We start from the raw sequence: 21,771 nt of genomic DNA, 5'->3' as shown, positions 1-21,771 counted from the left end.
GATATTGAAAAATCTTTTCATCCCTGGGATAAAATCTGACTTGATCATGTTGTATGATCCTTTTCATATTGTATTTAGTTTGCTAATATTTTGTTGAGGATTTTTGCATCTGTGTTTATCAGTGATACTGGCCTGTAATTACTATGTGCATGTGTGATATCTTTGACTGGTTTTGGTATCAGGGTACTAACTCATAGAATGAGTTTGAGAGTGTTCCTTCCTCTGCAGTTTTTTAGAATAGTTTGAGAATGATAGATTTTAACTCTTCCCTAAATGTTTGGTAGAATTCACCTGTGAAGCCATTTGGTCCTGGACTTTGGTTTATGGGGAGTTTTTATTTAAAAATTTTAGAATGTATTTATTTATTTATTTACTTGGCTGTGCCATGTGGCTTTCAGGATCTTAGTTCCCCATCCAGGGATGGAACCTGGCCCTCAGCAGTGAAAGCAGAGTTCTAACTATTGGGTCATTAGGGAATTCCCTGTGAGGACTTTCAAAATTATGATTGAATTTCATTACTGATAATTGATCTGTTCATATTTTCTATTTCTTCCTGGTTCAATCTTGGTTCAAGAGTGTACCTTTTTAAGAATTTTTTCCATTTCTTCTTCGTTGTCCTAGAAGTGAGATTATTTGGGGAATGCCTTTGAATTAATTGGGCTTTCCTGGTGGCTCAATTGATAAAGAATCTTCCTGTAATGCAGGAGACCCAGGTTCGATCCCTGGGTCAGGACGATCCCCTAGAGAAGGGACTGACAACCCACTCCAATATTCTTGCCTGGAGAATTTCATGGACAGAGGACCCTGTGGGCTACAGTCCATGGGGTCACAAAGAGTAGGACACAACTGAGTGACTAAACACTGTCACTTTGATTAAAAATTTTTATATGTAAATATATTTTAAAGAGAAATGTACACTAAATAGAAAGTGATGTTATTTGTAGTAAAGTAAATATCTGTCATAATTTTGAACACTTTTATGCTTAACATGTTTCACCTGCATTAAGTATTCAAAATCTCCTTTGTCTCCTATTGTCTACCATTTGTGTTTTCTATACAGATTCTAAAATTCATTTTCTCTAGCACTGTTCTTTAAACACCCACCTCTATTCCTGGTTTTCAATAAAATAATTTAACACAAGTAGATAAAATTACAACATGGTCCTCATTAACTCCTAGTATCCTCTGGTTATGTGAAATATACTTACTACTATTATATGTTAGAATCACTGGGTTTGTACAGTGAGTTTGTAGTCCTTTGGTTTGTTTTCTTGATTAGGTAACGTAGCAGTTTTCCTTAATAAGAGATTAAATAAACCAGTTTTTCTTTTCTGCTTTGTAGATTTCTTGATAACCGGCTGTTTGCTACCTGTTCTGATGACACTACAATAGCCCTGTGGGATCTGAGAAAACTGAACACGAAAGTATGCACTTTACATGGTCACACTAGCTGGGTGAAGAACATCGAATATGATACTAATACAAGACTCTTAGTAACGTCAGGATTTGATGGAAATGTCATTATTTGGGACACCAACAGGTTTGTGAATAGGAGACTATGTTAGGATTATGAACAACAAAAAAATGTTTTTAAAATGGTAAAAAAAAAAAAAACCTCAGTGTTCGGTCTTAGCTCTCATGGTTCTTTAGAAGAAAGAAACTAGCTTTGGGGAAAACAATCAAAAAGTGATTCTGTCTTTAGTTCTTTGCAGTTAGTCATATATCGTGACTAAAAAATTTGGAGAAAATTATGTAGAAAAGAGACCACGTACCAAATACTTAACCAAGACCAAGTTAATGATGAAAACTGGTTTATAAGATGAATTTCCTGAATTTAAGGAAAAATATTTTGTTATTTCCTTCTTGGAACTGAAATGTTTTCCTTTGATCCTTCAATTCTAAATCTATTTTGTAAATTTTGAAGTTTGTTTTCACGCATTAAAAGAGTAGTTTCTCAGAGTAATACTGATGTTAGGGGAATGTTTAGAAATAATGTGTGGTGCAGTTTTAGTTGTCGCTACAGGAGAAGAGAAGAGGATTCCTACTCACATTTAGTCAGCAGAGATCAGAGTTTGTAAACACCCTGCAGTGCATGGGGTAGTTTGCACAGTGGACCCGTCATCCCATCTAAACTGTCACTAATGCCTGTATTGTGAAACACCTCGATAGGGTATCTCCTGATAGAGAACTGAAAGAGCTGAAGTTTGGGAAATAATTATAACATTTCTGAGATATTATTTTTAGAGCTCATATGTAAAACTAGGGGAATATTCTTAAACATTTCTAGTTATGCACAGTGTTTGAGCCAAGCGTAGAGCTACTGATTATTTTTAAGACAAGCATATCAAAAAAAAAAAAGACAAGCATATCTGTTTAAACTTAGAACTAATTATTTTTTAATTTAGAAGATTTTAATGTTATTAATAATGTTGACTTAGTTGGCAGATGTAGAATTCTGCTGCCAAATAATAGTGAATACATCCTCTGAAGCAGAGTTTGAACATGTACAAAAATTGAGTGTGTTCTGGACTACAAAGTAATAAGTCTCAACCAGTATCAAAGAATTGTTATCACACAAATCTTTTCTTTGACCTCAGTACAGTTTAATTAACTACAGGTAAATTAAAATTCCCAGGTTTGGAGACCTATAAACTTACATCCTAAATAATTGATGGATCAAAGAAAAAAGTCATAATGAAGTCAAAAGATAGACTAAAAATTAATGAACTAAGACTAAAAATTAATGAACTAAACATCTTACTCAAAAAACTTGAAAAAGATAAAAAAGTAAATCTGTTGAAAGTAGATACATAGAAATAATTAAGATAAAAGCAGAAATTAATGAAACAGAAAATGAAAGTACAATAAAGATTTTTTAAAAGCTTGTTCTTCTCTGGTAAGATACATTAAGGAAAAAAGAGAGATGACACAATCTCAACAATGAGAGACAATAATAAATACAATATAGAATAAAATAATAAGATCACTTTTCTGCCAATATACTTGAAAACTTTGATGAAACTGACAGATTACCCAAAAAAATACACCTTTGCAGAAGTGATCAAGGAAGAAATAGAAAACCTTAAGTAGACATTACCAGGACAGATATTTAACCACGATGCACTGGTTCAGCTGAGAAGGTTGTTGAAAGATTGGATGTCTTCCAGACTGATAGGCAGTCACAGTCGTGAGTCACCCTCAGGCGTCACGCCCTAGCACCCTCTGGGCACCCTCGGAGCTCTCTGGAGTGCCTCCCTCAATATCTCTCTTTATGACCTAGTAGCCAACGTCCCTTTTACACAGTAAGCTAAGTGCAGGGTCCAGCTCCAGCACTGAGACTCTGGAACTGAGGATCCAGTTCCAGCATCAACTCTGGCTAGTTTTCATGCAGGGCTGGTTATTTAAATATTCGGAACATCACCTCTGCTTTAACCATTAGAGAAATGAAAAAAAAAAGTCAATTAAAACATATCTACTAATAAAACAGCAGCATGTCAGTTTTACAGGTGACTACTACCAAATATTACAAGAAACAGAACATTCCAATTTTATTAAACTGTCCAGATTGCAGAAAAATGGAATTCTTACCTTAGGTATGAAGCTGGTGTGACCTTGACACCTAAATTCACAATGAAAGTTCAGTCTGTAATATGAATGTAGATGTGAATATTCTAAAAAAAAAAAGATCCTGTAAGAAATTAATCAAAATAATCATGACCACTTTCGGTTTATTCTAGAAATGAAAAGACAACTTACCAGTAGAAATTCTGTTAGTATAATTTATCACATTAACAGATTAAATAGATAAATCTTTATGACTGTATCAACTGAAGAATAAAATTCAACAATCATTCATAATTAAAACAAAAGGTACATCATTACAGAAATTAAAAGGACTAAAAAGGAATATGTGCTTAGTTGCTCAGTTGTATCCTACTCTTTGCAACTCTTTGGATTGTAGCCCACCAGGCTTTTCTGTCCATGGGATTTTCCCAGCAAGAATAGAGTGCGTTGCCATTTCCTCCTCCAGGGGATCTTCCCAACCCAGGGACTGAACCCATGACTCCTGTGTCTCCTGCATTGTAGGCAGATTCTTCACCCGCTTAGCCATCAGGGAAGCCCCACAAAGGAACATATGAACAACTTATGGCAACAAATCAGACAACTTAGATAAACAAGTACCTGCAGAATCACAAATTATTTAAACTAACTCAAGAGCAAACAGAAAATCTCTAGACCTACTGACCTATATAGCAAGTAAAGAAATTGTATTGGCAATTTAAAAATCTTCCCACAATGAAAAGCCCAGACTCATAAGTCTTCACTTATGAAGTTTGGTGAATTTTACCTGACATTTACAGAATAAATAATATCAATCTTTCACAAAGTATTATAGAAAATAGAGAGGAAGGGAGATCACTTACCAATTCATTTTATGAGGCTAGTATTACTCTGCTACCAACCCAGACAAACATCATAAGAATAGAAAACTACAGGCCAATATCCTTCTCCTGATAGTTTGATAAAAATTCTCAACAAAATATTAGCAAATCTAACCTAGCAACATATATAAGGGATTATATGTCACAACCAGTGGAATTTATTCCAGGAATATAGATAGGGTTGGTTAAACGTCTAAAAATCAATTAGTGTAATATATTAATAAAGGTCAAAGCCTATATATACAATCATCCAAGGCAGGAAAAACACCTGACAAAATCCAATATCCACCATCTGTGATGAAACTCTTAGGAACTTTTTCAGCTTGATAAAGGACGGCTATAAAAAGCCTACAGCTCAAATCATACTCGGTGTTGAAAGACTAAAAACACCCCCACTAAGACTGGGAACAAGGCAAGGATGCCTCCTCTTACCACTTTCATACAACATCTTACTGGACATGCACGGAAAGTACATTCAGACAAGAAAAATAACAGGCATTTAGATTGGAAAGAAAGAAGTAAAATTATCTATATAAGATATGGTCTTATATATTAAAAAGTTTGAATTCACAAAACTACTAGAACTAATAAGTTCAGCAAGGTCATAAGATATATGATTCATATATAAAACTGTATTTCTGTTCATGAGCAATGAACAGTCCAAAAAAGAATGAAAAGAAAAATTCCACTCATAATAGCATCAAAAAGAATAAAATATAAGATATAAGTGAATGGAGAGACCATTCCATGCTCATGGATCTCAATATCATTAAGATGGCAATTCTCTCAAATTAATATATAGATTGAGTGCAATCCCTATCAACTCTAGCTGCCTTGTTTTTGGACAAATTGTCAAACCAATTCTAAAATTTGTATGGAAATACAAATAACCCAGAATAACCAAAACAGTCTTCAAAAGGAAGAATGAATTTGGAAAATTCACACTTCCTGATTTCAGAAATTTCTACAGAGCCATAGTAATCAAGGCAAGATGGTACTGGCATAGGATAGATATCTAACATAAATTAAGGGAACAAAATTGAGAGTCCAGAAATCAACCCTTACATTTATGATCAGCTGATTTTCAACAAAGGTGCTAAGGTAATTCAGTGGTTCAGGAAAGGATAGTCTGTTCAACAAATGATATGAGCAACCAGATACCCACATGCAAAGAGATGAATTTAGACCATTATCTCACATCACAGAAATGAATTCAAAATGGATTTCAACCTGAACTTAAGAGCTGAAACTATATAACTCTTAGAAGAAAACATGTGAGTGAATTTTCATACAACACCAAACTGATTTTAAAAATTGATAAAATGAACTTCATTAAAGTTAAAAAGCTTTGTACATCAAATGACACTAAGTATTTCTGTAGAAATACTACAGAATGGGATAGCATATTTGTAGATCACATTTACTTAAAGGATTTATGTCCAGAATGTATAAAGAACACACTTCCAGCTCACTTATATGTATACAAATAACTCACTTTAAAAATAGGCGAGATGTTTACATAGACATTTCACCAAGGGCAATATGCAAATAATTAATAAGCACCTGGATAGATGTATGACATCATTAGTCTTAAAAGAAATGCAAATTAAAACTGAAATAAGATACCACTTCATATTCAATAAGATAGCTCTAACCAAAAAGACAGCAACAGAAGCTGGCAAGAGTGTGAAGAAACCAGAACCTCACATTTGCTTACTGTAGGAAAATAAGTGATACGGCTATTTTAGAAAACAGTTTGGCAGCTTCTTAAAATGTTAAACATAAGAGTTGCCATGTGATCCAGCAATTCCACTTCTAGGTATCTACCCAAGAGAAATGAATACATATGTCTGCACAAAGAATGCTTATAATAGTATTATTCATAATGGCAGAAGAAAATAGAACCAGTTCAAATACTTATCTACTGGTAAAAGGATGAACAACATGTGATGATGTATTTATACAGTAGAATACTACGTGATAATGAACAAACTGTTAGGTGCTACAGTGTCAAAGAAGCTCAGAAAAGTTAATTGAAAAAGCTAAACCAGAAGACAATTTACTGTATGATTCTATTTATATGCAATGTCAACAACAGGCAGATCTATAGAGACAGGAAGTAGTACTGGTTGCCTGTGCCTGGGAGTCGGAAAGGGAGCAACTACTAATGGGGAAGAGGGAAGTGATGAAAATGTTCTAAATTAGGTTATATTGATGACTGCACAACTCGGTAAATTTACTAAAAAAAAATAATTTAATTGTACACTTAAAATGAATGAGTTTTATGGTATGTAAATTATACCATGATAAAACTGTTAAAAACAATATCTTAATTAGCTAGACATAGAAGGAAACCCATTAAAAGTATGCACTAAAACCCTGTAGCACATTTTTAAATGGTGAAATTTTAGAAGTTTTCTCTTTAAAATCAGGAAGGAGAACATGCTTGCTATTACTATTACTGTTCACTATTGTTTTAGTGTGGAGGGAGGCAGGGTCCTCGTTGGTGCAGTAAAATAAATAAGGATTGGAATATATAAGGATTGGAAAAGAAAAAATGAAACAACATTCACAGATGATATGATTGTCTATATCAGGGGCTGGCAAACTTTCTATAAACCACTGTGTAATAAATATTTTAGACTTTGTGTGTTCTACTGGAGCTTCCCAGGTGGCGCTAGTGGTAAAGAACCTGCCTGCCAATGCAGGAGACTTAAGAGATGCAGCTTCGACCCCTGGGTTGGGAAGATCCTCTGGAGGAGGAAATGGCAACCCACTCCAGTATTCTTGCCTGGAGAATCCCATGGACAGAGCAGCCTGGTGGGCTACAGTCCATGGGGTCACAACAAGTCAGACAAGCGAAGTGACGTAGCATTCACACACCTTCTATTGTCTCTGAGCAGTCATAGATAATACATGAATGAGTATGGCTGTGTTCCAACAAACTTTCTATATAGAAACAGGCAATGAGAACTTCCCTGGTGGTACAGTGGCTAGGAATCTGCCTGCCATTGTAGGGGACACGAGTTCAACTCCTGGTCCAGGAAGACTCCACATGCCACAGAGCAGCTAAACCTGTGCACCACAACTACTGAGGCCCATGCGCCTGCCGCCTGTGCTGTGCGACCAGAAAAGCCACCAGTGAGAAGCCCCTGCTCGCTGCCACTAGAGAAAGCCCATGTGCAGCACTGAAGACCCAGCAACCAAAAATAATTAATTAAAAAAAAAAAACAGGCAGTAATCCAGATTTTGCCCATAGGCCACAGTTTTTAGACACATGGACTAGATAGAAAACCCTAGAAATTCTACTGACAAATTATTAGAATCAGAGTTAATACAACTGTTGATATAAGATCAAAATATAAAAATCAGTAGTGTTCCTATATATCACTTTAAGTAATTTAAAATTTTTAAGTACATAAATTTTAATAATTAAAAAATTTAGCTGGGGACTTCCCTGATGGTCCAATGGTTAAGACTCCATGCTTTCAGTGTAAGGGTCATAGTAAGTTCAATCCCTGGTCTGGAACCTAAGACCCTGTATGCCATGTAGTGTGGCCAAATTAAATAAATAAAATACTCTTAAAAATTTTAGTTGGTACACAGGAATAAATTACAGCAGAAGATTTGTATAACCATTATGGGGAAAACTAAAATTTTATTTATGTTATTATAAGACCTAAATAGAGCCTGTGAATGAAAAGATTCCTCTAAAATACAAACAAACTTTAAATGAAGGCTATAAACTCGTAAGATGGGGAAACAGGAAAGAAAGCAATGACAATAAAATTTTAAAATCTGTAAAGCAGGAGGACGAGTGACAACCATCTTAGCAACTTACTTAAACTTAATAAGTACAAGAAAGCTGAATCCTAAACTAGCAGTGGAAAATGTTAAGAACTTAAGACAGTTTATACAAAATCCTTAAAAATCACAAGAACTGGCAACTCTGAGTACTCTGTAGTAGAAAGGGTAGCTAAAACAAGGATTTAAATGAAAGATATTTAAGAACTTACATCTCTTCTCTTAATCCATACTGCTGGATGATTTACCTCCTTGTATTTCAGCAGAAATCTTAAATCTTATTCTCTAAAGACGGTAAAATAGAAATCCCTCTATATTAAAGGATGCCAGACACAGTTGAAGGCTTTGAGTACCTGACCAAAATCAGGGGGACTAAATAACCATATGCACACTGAATATTGAATTCAGAGATCCTGAGAGTTCTTTGAGCTATTGAACTAAAGATACTGACATTAGAAGTTCCTTAAAAAATGGCGTCTCCCTATTTAGTGAAGCTCAAGCCTGCCCTTGCACTCAGAGTTCCCAGTCACCTTTTTAGTTCCTCACTCTTAACTATGAGCAGACAGTCAAAAGATAATCAAACATTTGACAAAAGTGTCTAATGTAAAGACCTAAACAAATGGGGAGATATTTTGGAATATAGAGACTACAGAGGGAGAAGCAGACTTAAATTTTAGAAAAACTCTACTCTCAGATAAGAAAAGACATTGCATGCTTGAAGCGCTGCAAGGCTGACTGAAGGATGCAACAAGGGGAGAGAAACAGGAGACTTTTAAAGTATTGGTATTGTTCTACTTCTTAACATGGGGGGTGAGTTACAGATGTTCACTTTTCTTTTTTTTTTTTTTTTTGTGAATTGAATTTTTTATTAGAAAAAATGCCCTATTTTATAGATCACCATTTATGAGAATCCTACCAAAGCACTACAACAAACTTGCCTTGAAGAGAAACACCACAATGACAGAAAACTCAAAATACTGTATCTTTGAGGAGCCTGCAACCAGGCTAATTGAAAATCTTCACTTTTCTTTAAACTCTACAAGTGGTTTATCTATGTACTTTTCTGTAAGGATGATACATTTCACAGTTTTAAAAATAATTAACAAGGAAATAAAATGGGGAATAAAAAATATTAGGCAAGGAATAAAAATCTATCCAAAAGATCATGCAGATTTGAAATAAAGCCAAATAGAACTTAAAGAAGTAAAAAAAAAAAAAAAAGTACTGCTGAAATTTATAAAAACAAGTGGCAGAAACAGTTTATACAACAGATTAAGAGAGATACTGAAAAATTACCCAGAAGGCAATATATGGAGGTGAGGAGATAGAAAACATGAAAGAGCAGTTATGAGACAAGAGTCTTATGGGAGTGTTTCAAGTATCTATTTAAAACTCCAAAAGAATTGAGAAACAGGTGAGAGGCAACATTGGAATAATGATGTAAAATCTTCCAGAATATACAAACAATTTGAATCTTAAGATTTGGAAAGTCAAACGAATCTCAGGGAAGATCAATAATAAGAAATCAACATTTATGGACGTCAGAGTGAAACTGCAATACTCCAAAGACAAGGGAAGATTAGTCAAGGAAAAAAAAGTATCCAAAGTAACAATTCAAGTGATAACTTTAAAATAACAACAATGGGTGTCAGGTCAACATGGCGGGCTGGCCAGTTGTTTCAGCATCAAGCAGGTGGCTGGAGGGTATTCGAAAATGGTATTACAACGCTGCCGGGTTCAATAAACTGGGCTTAATGCGAGATGACACAATACATGAGAATGACGATGTAAAAAGCCATAAGAAGGCTTCCTGAGAACCTTTATAACGACAGAGTGTTTCGCATTAAGAGAGCACTGGACCTCAGCATGAGGCAGCAGATCCTGCCTAAAGAGCAGTGGACAAAATATGAGGAGGATAAATTCTACCTTGAACCGTATCTGAAAGAGGTTATTCGGGAAAGAAGAGAGAGAGAAGAATGGGCAAAGAAGCAATTTAGTAGTCTAAATCTGTGGGTACAGCTGTTCTCAAGTATTTTTATGAAGCTGGTTAAACCTGAAATGTACAATGTAGAACTATCTGGGCTGTAAATGTATTACTTTAAATAAATATCATAATTATTGTTGGAAAAAAAATAATAAAATAACAACAATGGAAGCCAGAACTCAATGAAATATTATCCTATTTAGAAAGAAGTAACTATCAACCCTTATAGATAAGCTCAGTTAAACTTTTAATCAAAAACAGTGAAATAAAGATTTTCAGAGCAACAAAAAGTGAGAGTTTTCCTCAACAAAGTTTTACTTAATAAAAGAATAATCTTTTTTTAAAAAATTAAAGAGATGGATAAAGGAATGGTGAGCAAAAATTCTTCATCTGTATAAGTCTGAGTATACATTGAGTGTAAATTCTAGTTGGAAGGGCAAAAATATAACTATCACTGAATGTTTATGTTTCTGAAAACTTGATAACTAGGTTTTGTTGGTTTGATTTCTTCTGAAGGTGTACAGAAGATGGATGTCCACATAAGAAATTCTTTCACACACGTTTTCTCATGCGGATGAGATTAACACCAGATTGTTCCAAAATGTTGATCTCAACGTCCTCTGGATATCTCTTGATTTTGCATGATCTTGACTTAACCAAGTCTTTAGAAGTAGGCAGCTATCCCATTTTGAGGGCAAGAAGAACAACATCAAGTTCAGGTAAGCTTTCCTTTTTTGATTAAAAGAGTTTTCTAAATAATTTCAGACGTGGGGATGGTATGCATTTCTATTTTGAAAATGATAACAGGAAGAAGGGAAGAAAATTAAAAGACATTCTTTGGAAAGCTCAGTGAGAGCTTTTTTCCCAAAGAAGTATAATGATCTATATGTATCTTTGATGTAGTATTAGTTTGTGCCTCACAGATGATCTAGGAATAATAACTTCAAACTCTAAAAAAAAATTTTTAGCCTTCTGCTAGCCAGAAAATATTCATCAGTGTTTGTAAATCATCATTATATGAAATATTAGTGATAGCCCAAAGTACTGTCAATCTTTTTACGTCTTTCTGATGAATTGCCATTTAAAATCAGCTTCAAATGGTTGGAATCTTTCTCTGTGCATGTGGCCACTTTTGAAGACCTTTGGGAATGCATAGGCCTCATTGTATTACAGTTGCCTAATTTCATTGCTGAAGTAGAAATTTAAGTTTTACCGGCTTATTTGCAAGCAAGAGATTTCATTAACATGTAAGTACAGTCCTTTTAATATCAGAATTTGTTAGCTTAAACATTAATAATCAACTTAAGCTTAGTGAGAAGTAGTGATTTAGTAAATCTAGTTGGCATGTTTTGCTTAAAAACCAAGAAGGTTTTCTGTCTTTTAAAGGTAATTCTGATACTTAATACCATCAAAAGAAATTAGCTTAATAAGAAGTCCCCACAGATGTGTGGGGCTATAAGAAAAGTGTGACGTAGAGACTGCTGTTTGAAGTAGTACATCAGACTCCCCTATCTGATAATTCATTTTATTTTCTCAGATTTCAATGTTAACGTTTGTATCGCATTTCAAAGATAGTATTCACATAATTTCAGTAAGCATGATAGAAGTTGTTGGTATGCTTTAAGGAAGATCTGTTCGTGTTTTCAGTAATGGGCCTGTTGTTTGGATGCTATTCTAACATAAAACAACAGATTGAGCAGCTCAGTTTTCATTCATGCTGAATTTTCTTATTCCATTTCACTACAGAAATAATGGGGAACCTAAGATGTTGGAGAAGGAAATGGCAACCCACTCCAGTATTCTTGCCTGGAAAATCCCATGAATGGAGGAGCCTGGTAGGCTACAGTCCATGGGGTCGTGAAGAGTCGGACACGACTGAGCGACTTCACTTTTACTTTTCAAGATGTTCCTGTGTTTATTTGGTTTTTCATTTTTATTTCACTTAAGGAAGTCATTGGTGTAAAGAGTGTTAGAAAGGGACTAAGCCTTGGAATGGACAGGACATCCCAAAGAAATATCTTGTCCACCTCAATCTTAGTTATTTATGGACCACTTTTAGGTGGGTATGTACTTGGCATGCTTCAGATGAACTTTAAAAATATGACTCAAGTAGATTATTAAAAAGTTGAGACACTACCAGCATTCACTGTTGGAATGTTTTGTATTTTCAAGATCTTACCACTTTGTCAAGTTCATCTGGTCCTAGAGTTTCTGGTTCACCTTGTCATCACAGTGATTCTAATTCATCTTCTGAGAAACACATGTCACGCACCTCACAAAGAGAAGGTAGGTTAAAAGTTGGATTTCATAATCATGTGTATAGATGCTAAAATAGCTTTCTTTGGTTTGATTTTAAGCCAATAGAATGAGGTTATTCCTTGCCCCTCAATAATCATTTTCAAAAAGCTAACCAAGGAATTTCGTGGTGGTTCAGTGGTTAAGACTCTGCACTTCCACTGCAGGGGGCACAAGTTTCATCCCTTGTCAAGGAACTAAGATCCCATATGTCCCTCAGTTTTTGGCCAAAAAAACAAACAAAACCCCACAAAGCTAACCAGAGTCTCTAGATTGAATATCATGGGCTTAAATTTTTGTTGGAATTTGACTCTTGGTTTTACTTCCTGGATTTAGTTTGGTCTAGTTTGGAGAGGGCATAGTTGGGAAATACAGACTCCAATGAATATTGTTACAGAAATTAAATGAGAGAGCATCATGCAAAATGCTGGGCTGGATGAATCACAAGCTGGAATCAAGACTGCTGGGAGAAATATCAACAGCCTCAGATATGCAGATGATACCACCCTAATGGCAGAAATTGAAGAGGAACTAAAGAGCCCCTTGATGAAGGTAAAAGAGGAGTGAAAAAACTGGCTTAAAACTCAACATTCAGAAAATGAAGATCATGGCATCTGGTCCCATCACTTTACAGCAAATAGATGGGGAAAGAATGGAAACTGGTAGATTTTATTTTCTCGGGCTCCAAAATCACTGCAGACAGTGACTGCAGCCACAAAATTAGAAGACGCTTGCTCCTTAGAATAAAAGCTGACAAACCTAGATAGCGTATTAAAAAGCAGAGACAATACTTTGCCAGCAAAGGTCCATATAGTCAAAGCTATGGTTTTTCTAGTAGTGATGTACAGATCTACAGTGATGTGAGTTGGACCATAAAGAAGATTGAGCACCAAAGAATTTATGCTTTCGAACTGTGGTGCTCGAGAAGACTCTGTCCCTTGGACAGCAAGATGAAACCAGTCAGTCCTAAAGGAAATCAAGCCCAAATAGTCACTGGAAGGACTGATGCCTGAAGCTGAAGCTCCAATACTTTGGTCACCTGATGTGAAGAGCTGACTCACTGGAAAAGACCCTGATGCTGGGAAAGATTGAGGGCAGGAGGAGAAGGGGGTGACAGAGGATGAGATGGATGGACAGCATCATTGACTCAGTGGACATGAGTTTGAGCAAACTCTGGGAGATGGTGAAAGACAGGGAGGCCTGGTGTGCTGCAGTTCCTGGGGTTGCAAAGAGTTGCGCACGACTTAGCAACTGAGTAACAGCAATGGATATGATAGTGCTATATAATATATAATATATAATATAAAGGGATGATTTATCAGGTGCTTGTGAAAGTCGCCTGGTTCCAGCCCAGTAGGCTTTTTGCTCCGCTGTTTCTTCACCTCAGCAATGCCTGGCAGCCTCACAGGGGTTGTGGGATAAAGTGAGCTACAATGTGGCCCCACTTAGCTTTTGCCAGTTTTTCCCCAGCCAGTCTGGTACAACCATCTGGCCAGTCTAGCCCATCTACCCCTCAGCTGAAATGCTTTCTACCTCACAGACTTCACTCTCCACCCCTCCCCATAGTGACCCACATGTGAGGTCTCACTTCTTGTTTGTTCTGCTCCTGGTGGACTGATGGCTAATACAGGGGGGTTTTGTTTTTGTAGTTTTGGGTCACCTCACCTTTTGGAGATATCTTGTACCTAGAAATTTAGAGAGACTGTACATTAGACTTCTAATTAAGGTTTTTCCTGGGTGGCCTTACCTGGTAAATGCCTATTTGATTACTTGATTACTATTAGCCATACAAATGGCTACTTCCAAGAGTGGTTTGAGAGTCTTTCCTAACCTAACCCATTGACTAGCCATCATCCAGTCCTCTGGATGTTGAAGACTGTGCTGTCTCATTTTAAGGTTAAGTATCCCTCCTCTTAGAGATTCATGCCTGGACATGTAACATTTCTCCTGTGGATTTTTAGGGATGTAGCACACACAGCAGGAGCAGCAGCAGCACAAATAAACGTGGAGCAACTGACCCAGGTGTGATCAGAGGGGCCCTGACCCTCCAGCCTTCCTGCCCCACCTCTACTCTGACCCAGCGTGCTTCCTCCCTTAGCCAGCTCTTAAGCAGCCTCCAAGGAGCAGAGACTCAAAAACCCCTGCCTGCCTGTTCAGAATGAGTTTCTTTTCTGCTTTGGTTGTAGATTTTCAAAATTCTTGAAATACGATTTTTTTCCTAAACTTGTTGTTTAAGTTTAATCATATGGGAAATTATTTATATATAATTTGGTTGTAACTTTAATTTATAACATCACAGGTTTTTGTCAGTGCAGTAATCTAAAGGGAAGCTTTCAAAAGAAGAGACCACATCTAAGTGAGAAATAATTCACAAAGGGTCTGACAGAGGCAGTTCATTATTTTTAAATTAACTCTTTCTATAGGCACAGAAGTGTTGAAATATTTCACTTGGTATTAAATTTTTAAGTTGCTTCCTTACAATGTTTATGAAAGTGGTTTTCCACATACTTGAGGGACATGACACACTCCCATTTGTAACAATGGCTCACTGCAGTAGTTGCTTTCCGTGGTGGCTAGGTAGAAAGAAACGATGCCCATAGCAGAGTACCAGGATTATGGACAGTTGGCAGTATCTCCCAACCCTTGTCTTGACATGTCTCTGTGTGAGTTGTCCTCTATTACCCCCAAAATTATAGGTCAATTTGTTGTTTATAGTACATTCCTAGGGGCTGTAAGTCCTGCTCCTTACATACATCCTTAATCTACATAAAGGCACTCCTCATGGCTTCCAAGTATTTCTTTCTCTGGACTAGAGAGCATCAGATCTTCTGAGATGACAATTGTTATCTTTTACTTTTCCAGATTCCTTTCATACCATATAACTTTGATTCTTATATAGCTTTCTGAGATGTAGATTCAAATCAAAAGGACTCCTAGTCAGCTTGACTGCCTCGTGTGTGTGTCAGTCACTCGGTCATGTCCGACTCTCTGCGACCCCATGGACTGTAGCCCACCAGGTTCCTCTGTCCATGGGATTCTCCAGGCAAGAATACTGGAGTGGGTTGCCATTTCCTTCTTTACTGCCGTAGCCATAGATTACGTTGACTCCTGCTGCAGGAACTTGGATTCTTTCGTCCCTGTCATACCCTTTCCCCTACACCCACCTCCAGAGACATAGCCCATACACTAAAGGGCACCTCAGTGTATTTACATGTGGTAGCGTAAAGGGCAGATGAAGAAATAAGAAAAGCCCATAGGGGTAGCTGCCAGAAATCAAAGCTTTCATGAGCTGCCTTAGTCGTTTAATAATGCGAATTCCACATCCTAATATTCTTATATCTCAGGAATTTCACCACGAAATAGTCTTGAAGTCTTAACCCCTGAAGTTCCTGGTGAGAGAGACCGTGGAAACTGCATCACATCCTTACAGCTGCACCCAAAAGGCTGGGCCACTCTTCTTCGGTGCTCAAGCAACACTGATGATCAGGAGGTACGGGGCGGCAGCACTGCTCCTTCAACGGGGCTGACTGAACAAACCACCATTGCCATGTGTGCTCATGGTGTCTTTATCCCTTCAGAATCCTTCTTCCTCCTCTCTGGCCTGGGTTTGGCAAGTGGGAGATACTTTAAAGCAGTCATCAGCTCAGGTTAAGCCCAGTTTAATTCTTGCCTCCTTCATCTCATTGTAAAAAACCTCTTACATAGTAAACCCAGGACTGAGCTAAGCTGACTAAATGGGAGGTTTTGCTAAATCAATGGAGTATTATGATTTTCTCTTTTTAAAAACTAGGGAGGAAACTTCCCTGGTGGTCCAGTGGCTAAGACTGTATGCTCCCACTGCAGGCAGCCAGGGTTTAATCCCTGGTCAGGGAACTAGACCCTACAAGCCACAACTAATATCCTGCATACTGTAACTAAGACCCAGCACAGACAAAAAACAAACAAAAACAGAAAGCTTTGGGAAAGGAAGGGATTGAACTGATAACCAGGGGAAAAAGTCTTCTATGACCTTATGATCCTCCTTACTCTAGAAAGCTAGTATCTTCCAAGAATCTCACTGGCTCCAGAAGCCACAGCTAACAGAAGGAGAGAAGAGTCTTCGAAGTGTGTAGAAGGAGAGGTAGTCTAGGGCTTAGATATCTTAACCCTAAAATATCAAGGTTGCTGTTACTGTCAGAAAGGAGAATTATTACTTTAGAAGTCACAGTAGCCTCAGGGAATAAAATGCTTCAAAGTGTCACAGTACAGCAGTAACCTTGATTTGAATGTAGATAAGACAGTGTGGGGCCTGCAGATTTTGTTAATTGGGAGAGGGGTAGCATTTATCTGGATGTTTTCTTGCAGCAGGGATGTAGCTGTGGCATTCTGTTGAGCCTTCGGGAGAAAGAAAGATTATTTGTGGTGCTGTTTGGGGCTCTGTAACTGTTTTTGAATTAATTTTAGTTGAAGCATAGTTGCTGTGCTGCATTATAAAAGTTACAGCTGACTATGGTTATTCAGTTTTTAAAGATTATGCTCCATTTATGAGACTCTGTAACTTTGTCTCTCTTCTCCCCCTCTAGTGGACTTGTGTCTATGAATTCCAAGAAGGAGCACCCGTGAGACCAGTCGCACCTCGCTGTTCTCTACGCCTGACTCATTACATTGAAGAAGCCAATGTAGGCAGGGGTTATATCAAAGAACTTTGCTTCAGCCCTGATGGGCGAATGATTTCGTCCCCACACGGATATGGGATCCGCTTGCTGGGGTTTGACAAACAATGCAGTGAACTTATTGACTGTTTGCCCAAAGAAGCCAGTCCCCTGCGGGTGATCCGTTCTCTGTACTCTCACAATGATGTGGTACTGACAACAAAGTTCTCTCCAACACATTGTCAGATCGCCTCTGGGTGCCTTAGTGGACGGGTTTCTTTGTATCAGCCAAAGTTTTAGGCACAACTTATGTCAAATAAGGAACTCTACTGGTGTTCAACTTCTATATACTTCAATTTAGGTGAAGTATTTTCTTTTTAGAAGATCTTAAAAGTTTGGGTCAAGATCCTGGTTCTTGTGGGTCCACGAACATACCTGTGACCTGAGTACGTGATCGTCCAGCATCACGAGGCGTCGCCAAGTCAGACTCCAGGCAGCAGCACTTTTGCAGCGCTCCTTTGCTCCTGCTGACCCGGGCCACTCACTCCAGCTCTGCTGGTAGCTTTGTCAGGTCCCTCTCTTTTAATTCTCTTTTCTGTTTTTGATTTTGATGTGAATTTTGTGGACATTTGGCAGGAGTTTTGGTTGGATTAGGAGAAACTCGTGATGCTAGTATTGAATAAAACCCGGAAGTCTGATGTTGGCATACTGGTTGCTGGAAAGAAATTTCATCTTCACTTATCAGTATTCTTGGCCTTTAAAAGTTGCTGTTAGTTTCTCTATAATGAGCACAGATGATGGCATTATCCTTACAACTGTGACAGTCTTGCAGCAAAATGTCTTTTCGGTTTCCTGTCAAAATTATACATGTTTTTTACCATGAGAGGAATTTTGTTGTGAAATTTTAGAAAAAACATTACCACCTCTCTTTGTAATTTACTGTATTTGTATGCATTTTTAAATCTACAGCATATGTCCTTAGTTGATATTTTGTTCCTGTCAACAGCATTAGAAAGGAAAAGAGAGGAAGGAAGGGGCTTGGGTCATTTCTATTGTATGAAGAGAATTTATTTATTAAATTAGTATACTGTCTATCTGGCCACAGAGTGATGAGAACAATGTAGCTTAGATTTTCTGTTTCCTCCACCAGGTTATTTGCATCACACAGAATGACAGGTGGAGGGAAAATTGAGAGTAGAGAGAGTTGTGTTTTTCTCATTTTCCTTGAGTTCAGCTCTCACTATTATGAAGGGAGAACTCCGTTTGTCTTCAAACTGTTGTCATGACTGTGGCAGGCGGTGACTTGCTGTCAAGCCCTTGTTGCGTCCTGTTCTGGAGTGCAGTGAGTAAGAAGCACCATTCCGGGGCCAGGCTCAAGCCTGACCACTCTGCTGACGCAGGCAGCTGTCTTCTCGTCTTCTCCGCTTTCAATGGGATTGTCTTTAAAGGAGATTTTGCCAGAGCTTAGTGTAATTTGAGCCACATGCTAGTTTTTTCCCTCTTGGAACATATTCTTTTAGGCCAGTGGCTCTCAAACATTGAGGGTGCATTATAATCATTGATGTGAAAGTTGCTCAGCCGTGTCCAACTCTTTGTGACCCCAGGGGACTATATATAGTTCTTGGAATTCTCCAGGCCAGAATACTGGAGTGGGTAGCCTTTCCCTTCTCCAATAATCATTGAGGAGCTTGTGAAAAATAGAGGAATCTGACCCTCACCTTAGGAGGTTCTGATTCAGCCTGGGAGAGGACAGGAATCTGTATTTTTAACAGTAACCCCAAATAATTTATATTCAGATGGTTCCTAGATCACAGCTTGAAACATTACTACATCAGTAAATATTTCTGTACCCATCCGGTGCTTACCACAACTCCCAGAAGGTGTTTTGATAGTTTAAAAAATAAGCAAATGAAAGCAATTTTAGAAGTCTTAAAATGGACAAAATCTCATTATTTGATGAATGTAGAAGTTAAGTGACTTAGCTAAGGTCATCCTGCAAAATTAGTGGCAGAGCCAGGACTTGAATTCAAGTTTCTCCATTCCTTGCTCAGGGCAATTTCTACTGTATTATGCTGGCTGTTAAAGATTTATGAACACTTTTTTTTGTCTTTAAGTTATATTACTATGGATACCCTTAAACTGGCCAATAGACTGAAAAAGAAAGGCATGGGAGTATTGATGCTGAGAATTCCAGCGAAAAGGAGAAACTGTTTTAAATCTTATAGAAATATTTAAGCAACCCAAATGCATGAATAAAAATGACATTTTTTGTAGAACCTACCAGACAGCCATTTACACACATAGAGGTTATATATCACTTGGATAATGTTGGCTCTAGGACAAATTTTAAAAATTAGATCTTTTTTCTTTACCATGGTTGTTAAAATAAAAATTGTAAATTTTTTAAGTCATCATAAAAAGTACACAGTGAAAAACAAGTTTGCCATAAACTTTAAAAAAAATACATATTTAAAAGAAAATAAAGTTTTGGAGACAAAAATACCTAATGCTGATAATAAAAATAAGCTACCAAGTACAATGGTTATAAGAAGTTTATATATATTGCATCTCCTTTGGAGAGCACTCCATGTTAGATACTGGGCCCAAATGTTGCCCAACTCTAAATTTCAGTATATGATTCTTAAACCACTATAAAGTATCTATCATATGTCAAATAATGTACATACTTTACTACTAACCTTCACAAAGACTGCAAGGTAGGTGACGTGAGCACCCACTTACTGTGAAGGAAATGGAGACTCAGGTTAAGTGATTTGCCCTGAGCACAGAGCTGGCATGTACTAGATTTCAAACCCCGTGTCTTAGTTCCCAGCCTGTGCTTACCACCCAACCATTTTGCCCTTTAGTTTGTAAAGGATGGTGAACTGGCCTATTTATTTACCTATTTAACACCCTCTGGCAGTCCTTTATTACAGAGCTGGCTTATCTTCTTTACTATGCAAAAGAACATTTACAAGATTGACAATTTCTATTAGAATTAGTGCCATAAACTGCAGGGCGTACATACAGTCCATACCTAACTAAAAACCCTCAAGTAGGATAAATAACTATAAAGAAAAATGGAGGATTAATAGCCTTGTACAGAGTCACACAGATGAGAATTAAAAATTAATAGCCAGCAAACTCAGTAATTTTTGTCTTCTTTGAGGTATAGAAGGAAAATGAAGTCACTCAGTCGTGTCCGACTTTGCGACCCCATGGACTGTAGCCTACCAGGTTTCTCCATCCGTGGGATTTTCCAGGCAAGAGTACTAGAGTGGGTTGCCACTTCCTTCTCCAGGGGATCTTCCTGAACCAGGGATCAAACCCGGATCTTCCACACTGCAGGCAGATGCTTTACCTTCTGAGCCACCAGGGAAGCCCCCTCTGAGGTATGATCATGATCAAAAAGTCATCAGGTAATATTAAGAAATTAAAGTGCATCAGGAATGCTATACTATTAATATTGGGGGATATTACACTTAAGATTTTGAGGTCCCATTTCACTTACAGTATAAAGTCTAATTTGGTGTTTTTTAACTCAGAAATTTTATTTAGTTATTTTTATTCATGATAATTGGTAAATGTATTATAATTGATAAGTAGTATAATTGTTGGTAAGTATAGTATAAATTATATTGCTGTTTTTAAAAGCTTTCTGCAGAGTAGTATATTTATGGCAAAGCTATGTTGAATGACTTTAAAAACATCAACTCCACAGTAGTTATTTTCAATTGTGAAAATGAAATGGCTGATGCAGAAGAGACCTGTATTTTAATCTTTTGAAAATGTCTGTGGTCTTTTTTTCTCAGAAGCCCAAAGAGCATGTATATCTTGTTGTTTCTCCTTGTTACATCCCTGAAGAGAGGCTATACCAAAAACTTCAGGAAAACAAGCATGGAAAAGGTCAATCACCCATTCCGCACTCCTATATCTAGAACCAGGATCACATCACATCATTGTTAAAGCTGTTTTCTAGAAAGTGCAATATAGGAAAAACACTCAGAGAATCTTTTAGGAGCCTAGTGTTTCCCATATTAGAATATATGGTGTTGGCATCCATAAGTACCTGTTAAGCTTCCGTTTAACAGGATGGTCTGATAACTTACTGGTGACAATCATCCCCATTTAATGACCAGCAGTCACTGAGAGCTATGAAAATTCACTCAGTAACACCATGTTGGTCATGAAGAAAAACATATATATTAATTTTGGGGTAATAATGCATATCTCTTTAAGTGCCAAAATTTAAAACCTGTAATTATTTTTGATGCAAGTCTTTCAGATATGTCAGTATACCTTACCTGCCTTCTTCTTAAACAGCATGCTCAGTATAATTCACTTTTTCATGATAAAAAGTAAAAGTTATATTCATGTGTTATTACAAGTATCTAATGAGCTCTGATGTATGTAAAATCATAAATTGTAAAGGGCTATAACAAATTGATATTATTATAAAGTGGTTCCCTCAGCCCCAAGGTATATATAATCATTTGCCTCAGACTGCTGGTGTGGTTTTTTTTTTTTAACATAAAAAATTTTATGTCTGCTAAGCAGTTTTTTGCCTATATAGTGGTTTCTTACTATACCTATCAATACACCTGCTTCTAACAGG

The 21,771-nt window shown here is 37.1% G+C and overlaps 1 protein-coding gene and 1 pseudogene across 2 annotated transcripts in view; both read left to right on the top strand.

Moving 5' to 3' along the window:
- Window positions 1-17,862, top strand: part of DCAF10 (DDB1 and CUL4 associated factor 10) — a 50,956-nt gene extending 33,094 nt beyond the window's left edge. Inside the window, exons 3-7 of one of the 2 annotated variants that reach the window (XM_020879984.2) lie at window positions 1,343-1,540; window positions 10,747-10,949; window positions 12,403-12,516; window positions 15,870-16,015; window positions 17,088-17,862. In XM_020879984.2, coding sequence (XP_020735643.2) covers window positions 1,343-1,540; window positions 10,747-10,949; window positions 12,403-12,516; window positions 15,870-16,015; window positions 17,088-17,456 — 1,030 coding nt within the window. In that variant the 3' untranslated portion in view covers window positions 17,457-17,862. The remainder of the gene's footprint in view (window positions 1-1,342; window positions 1,541-10,746; window positions 10,950-12,402; window positions 12,517-15,869; window positions 16,016-17,087) is intronic. The other variant, XM_070480233.1, reaches the window with a different exon arrangement.
- Window positions 9,265-10,366, top strand: LOC110128957 (cytochrome b-c1 complex subunit 7 pseudogene; annotated as a pseudogene).
- Window positions 17,863-21,771: the final 3,909 nt, after the last annotated feature.

This window comes from Odocoileus virginianus, chromosome 18, assembly GCF_023699985.2.
Source record: "Odocoileus virginianus isolate 20LAN1187 ecotype Illinois chromosome 18, Ovbor_1.2, whole genome shotgun sequence".
NCBI lineage: Eukaryota > Metazoa > Chordata > Mammalia > Artiodactyla > Cervidae > Odocoileus > Odocoileus virginianus.
Note: the sequence above shows the minus strand (reverse complement) of the source record. Positions and strands in the feature narration are given on the sequence as shown.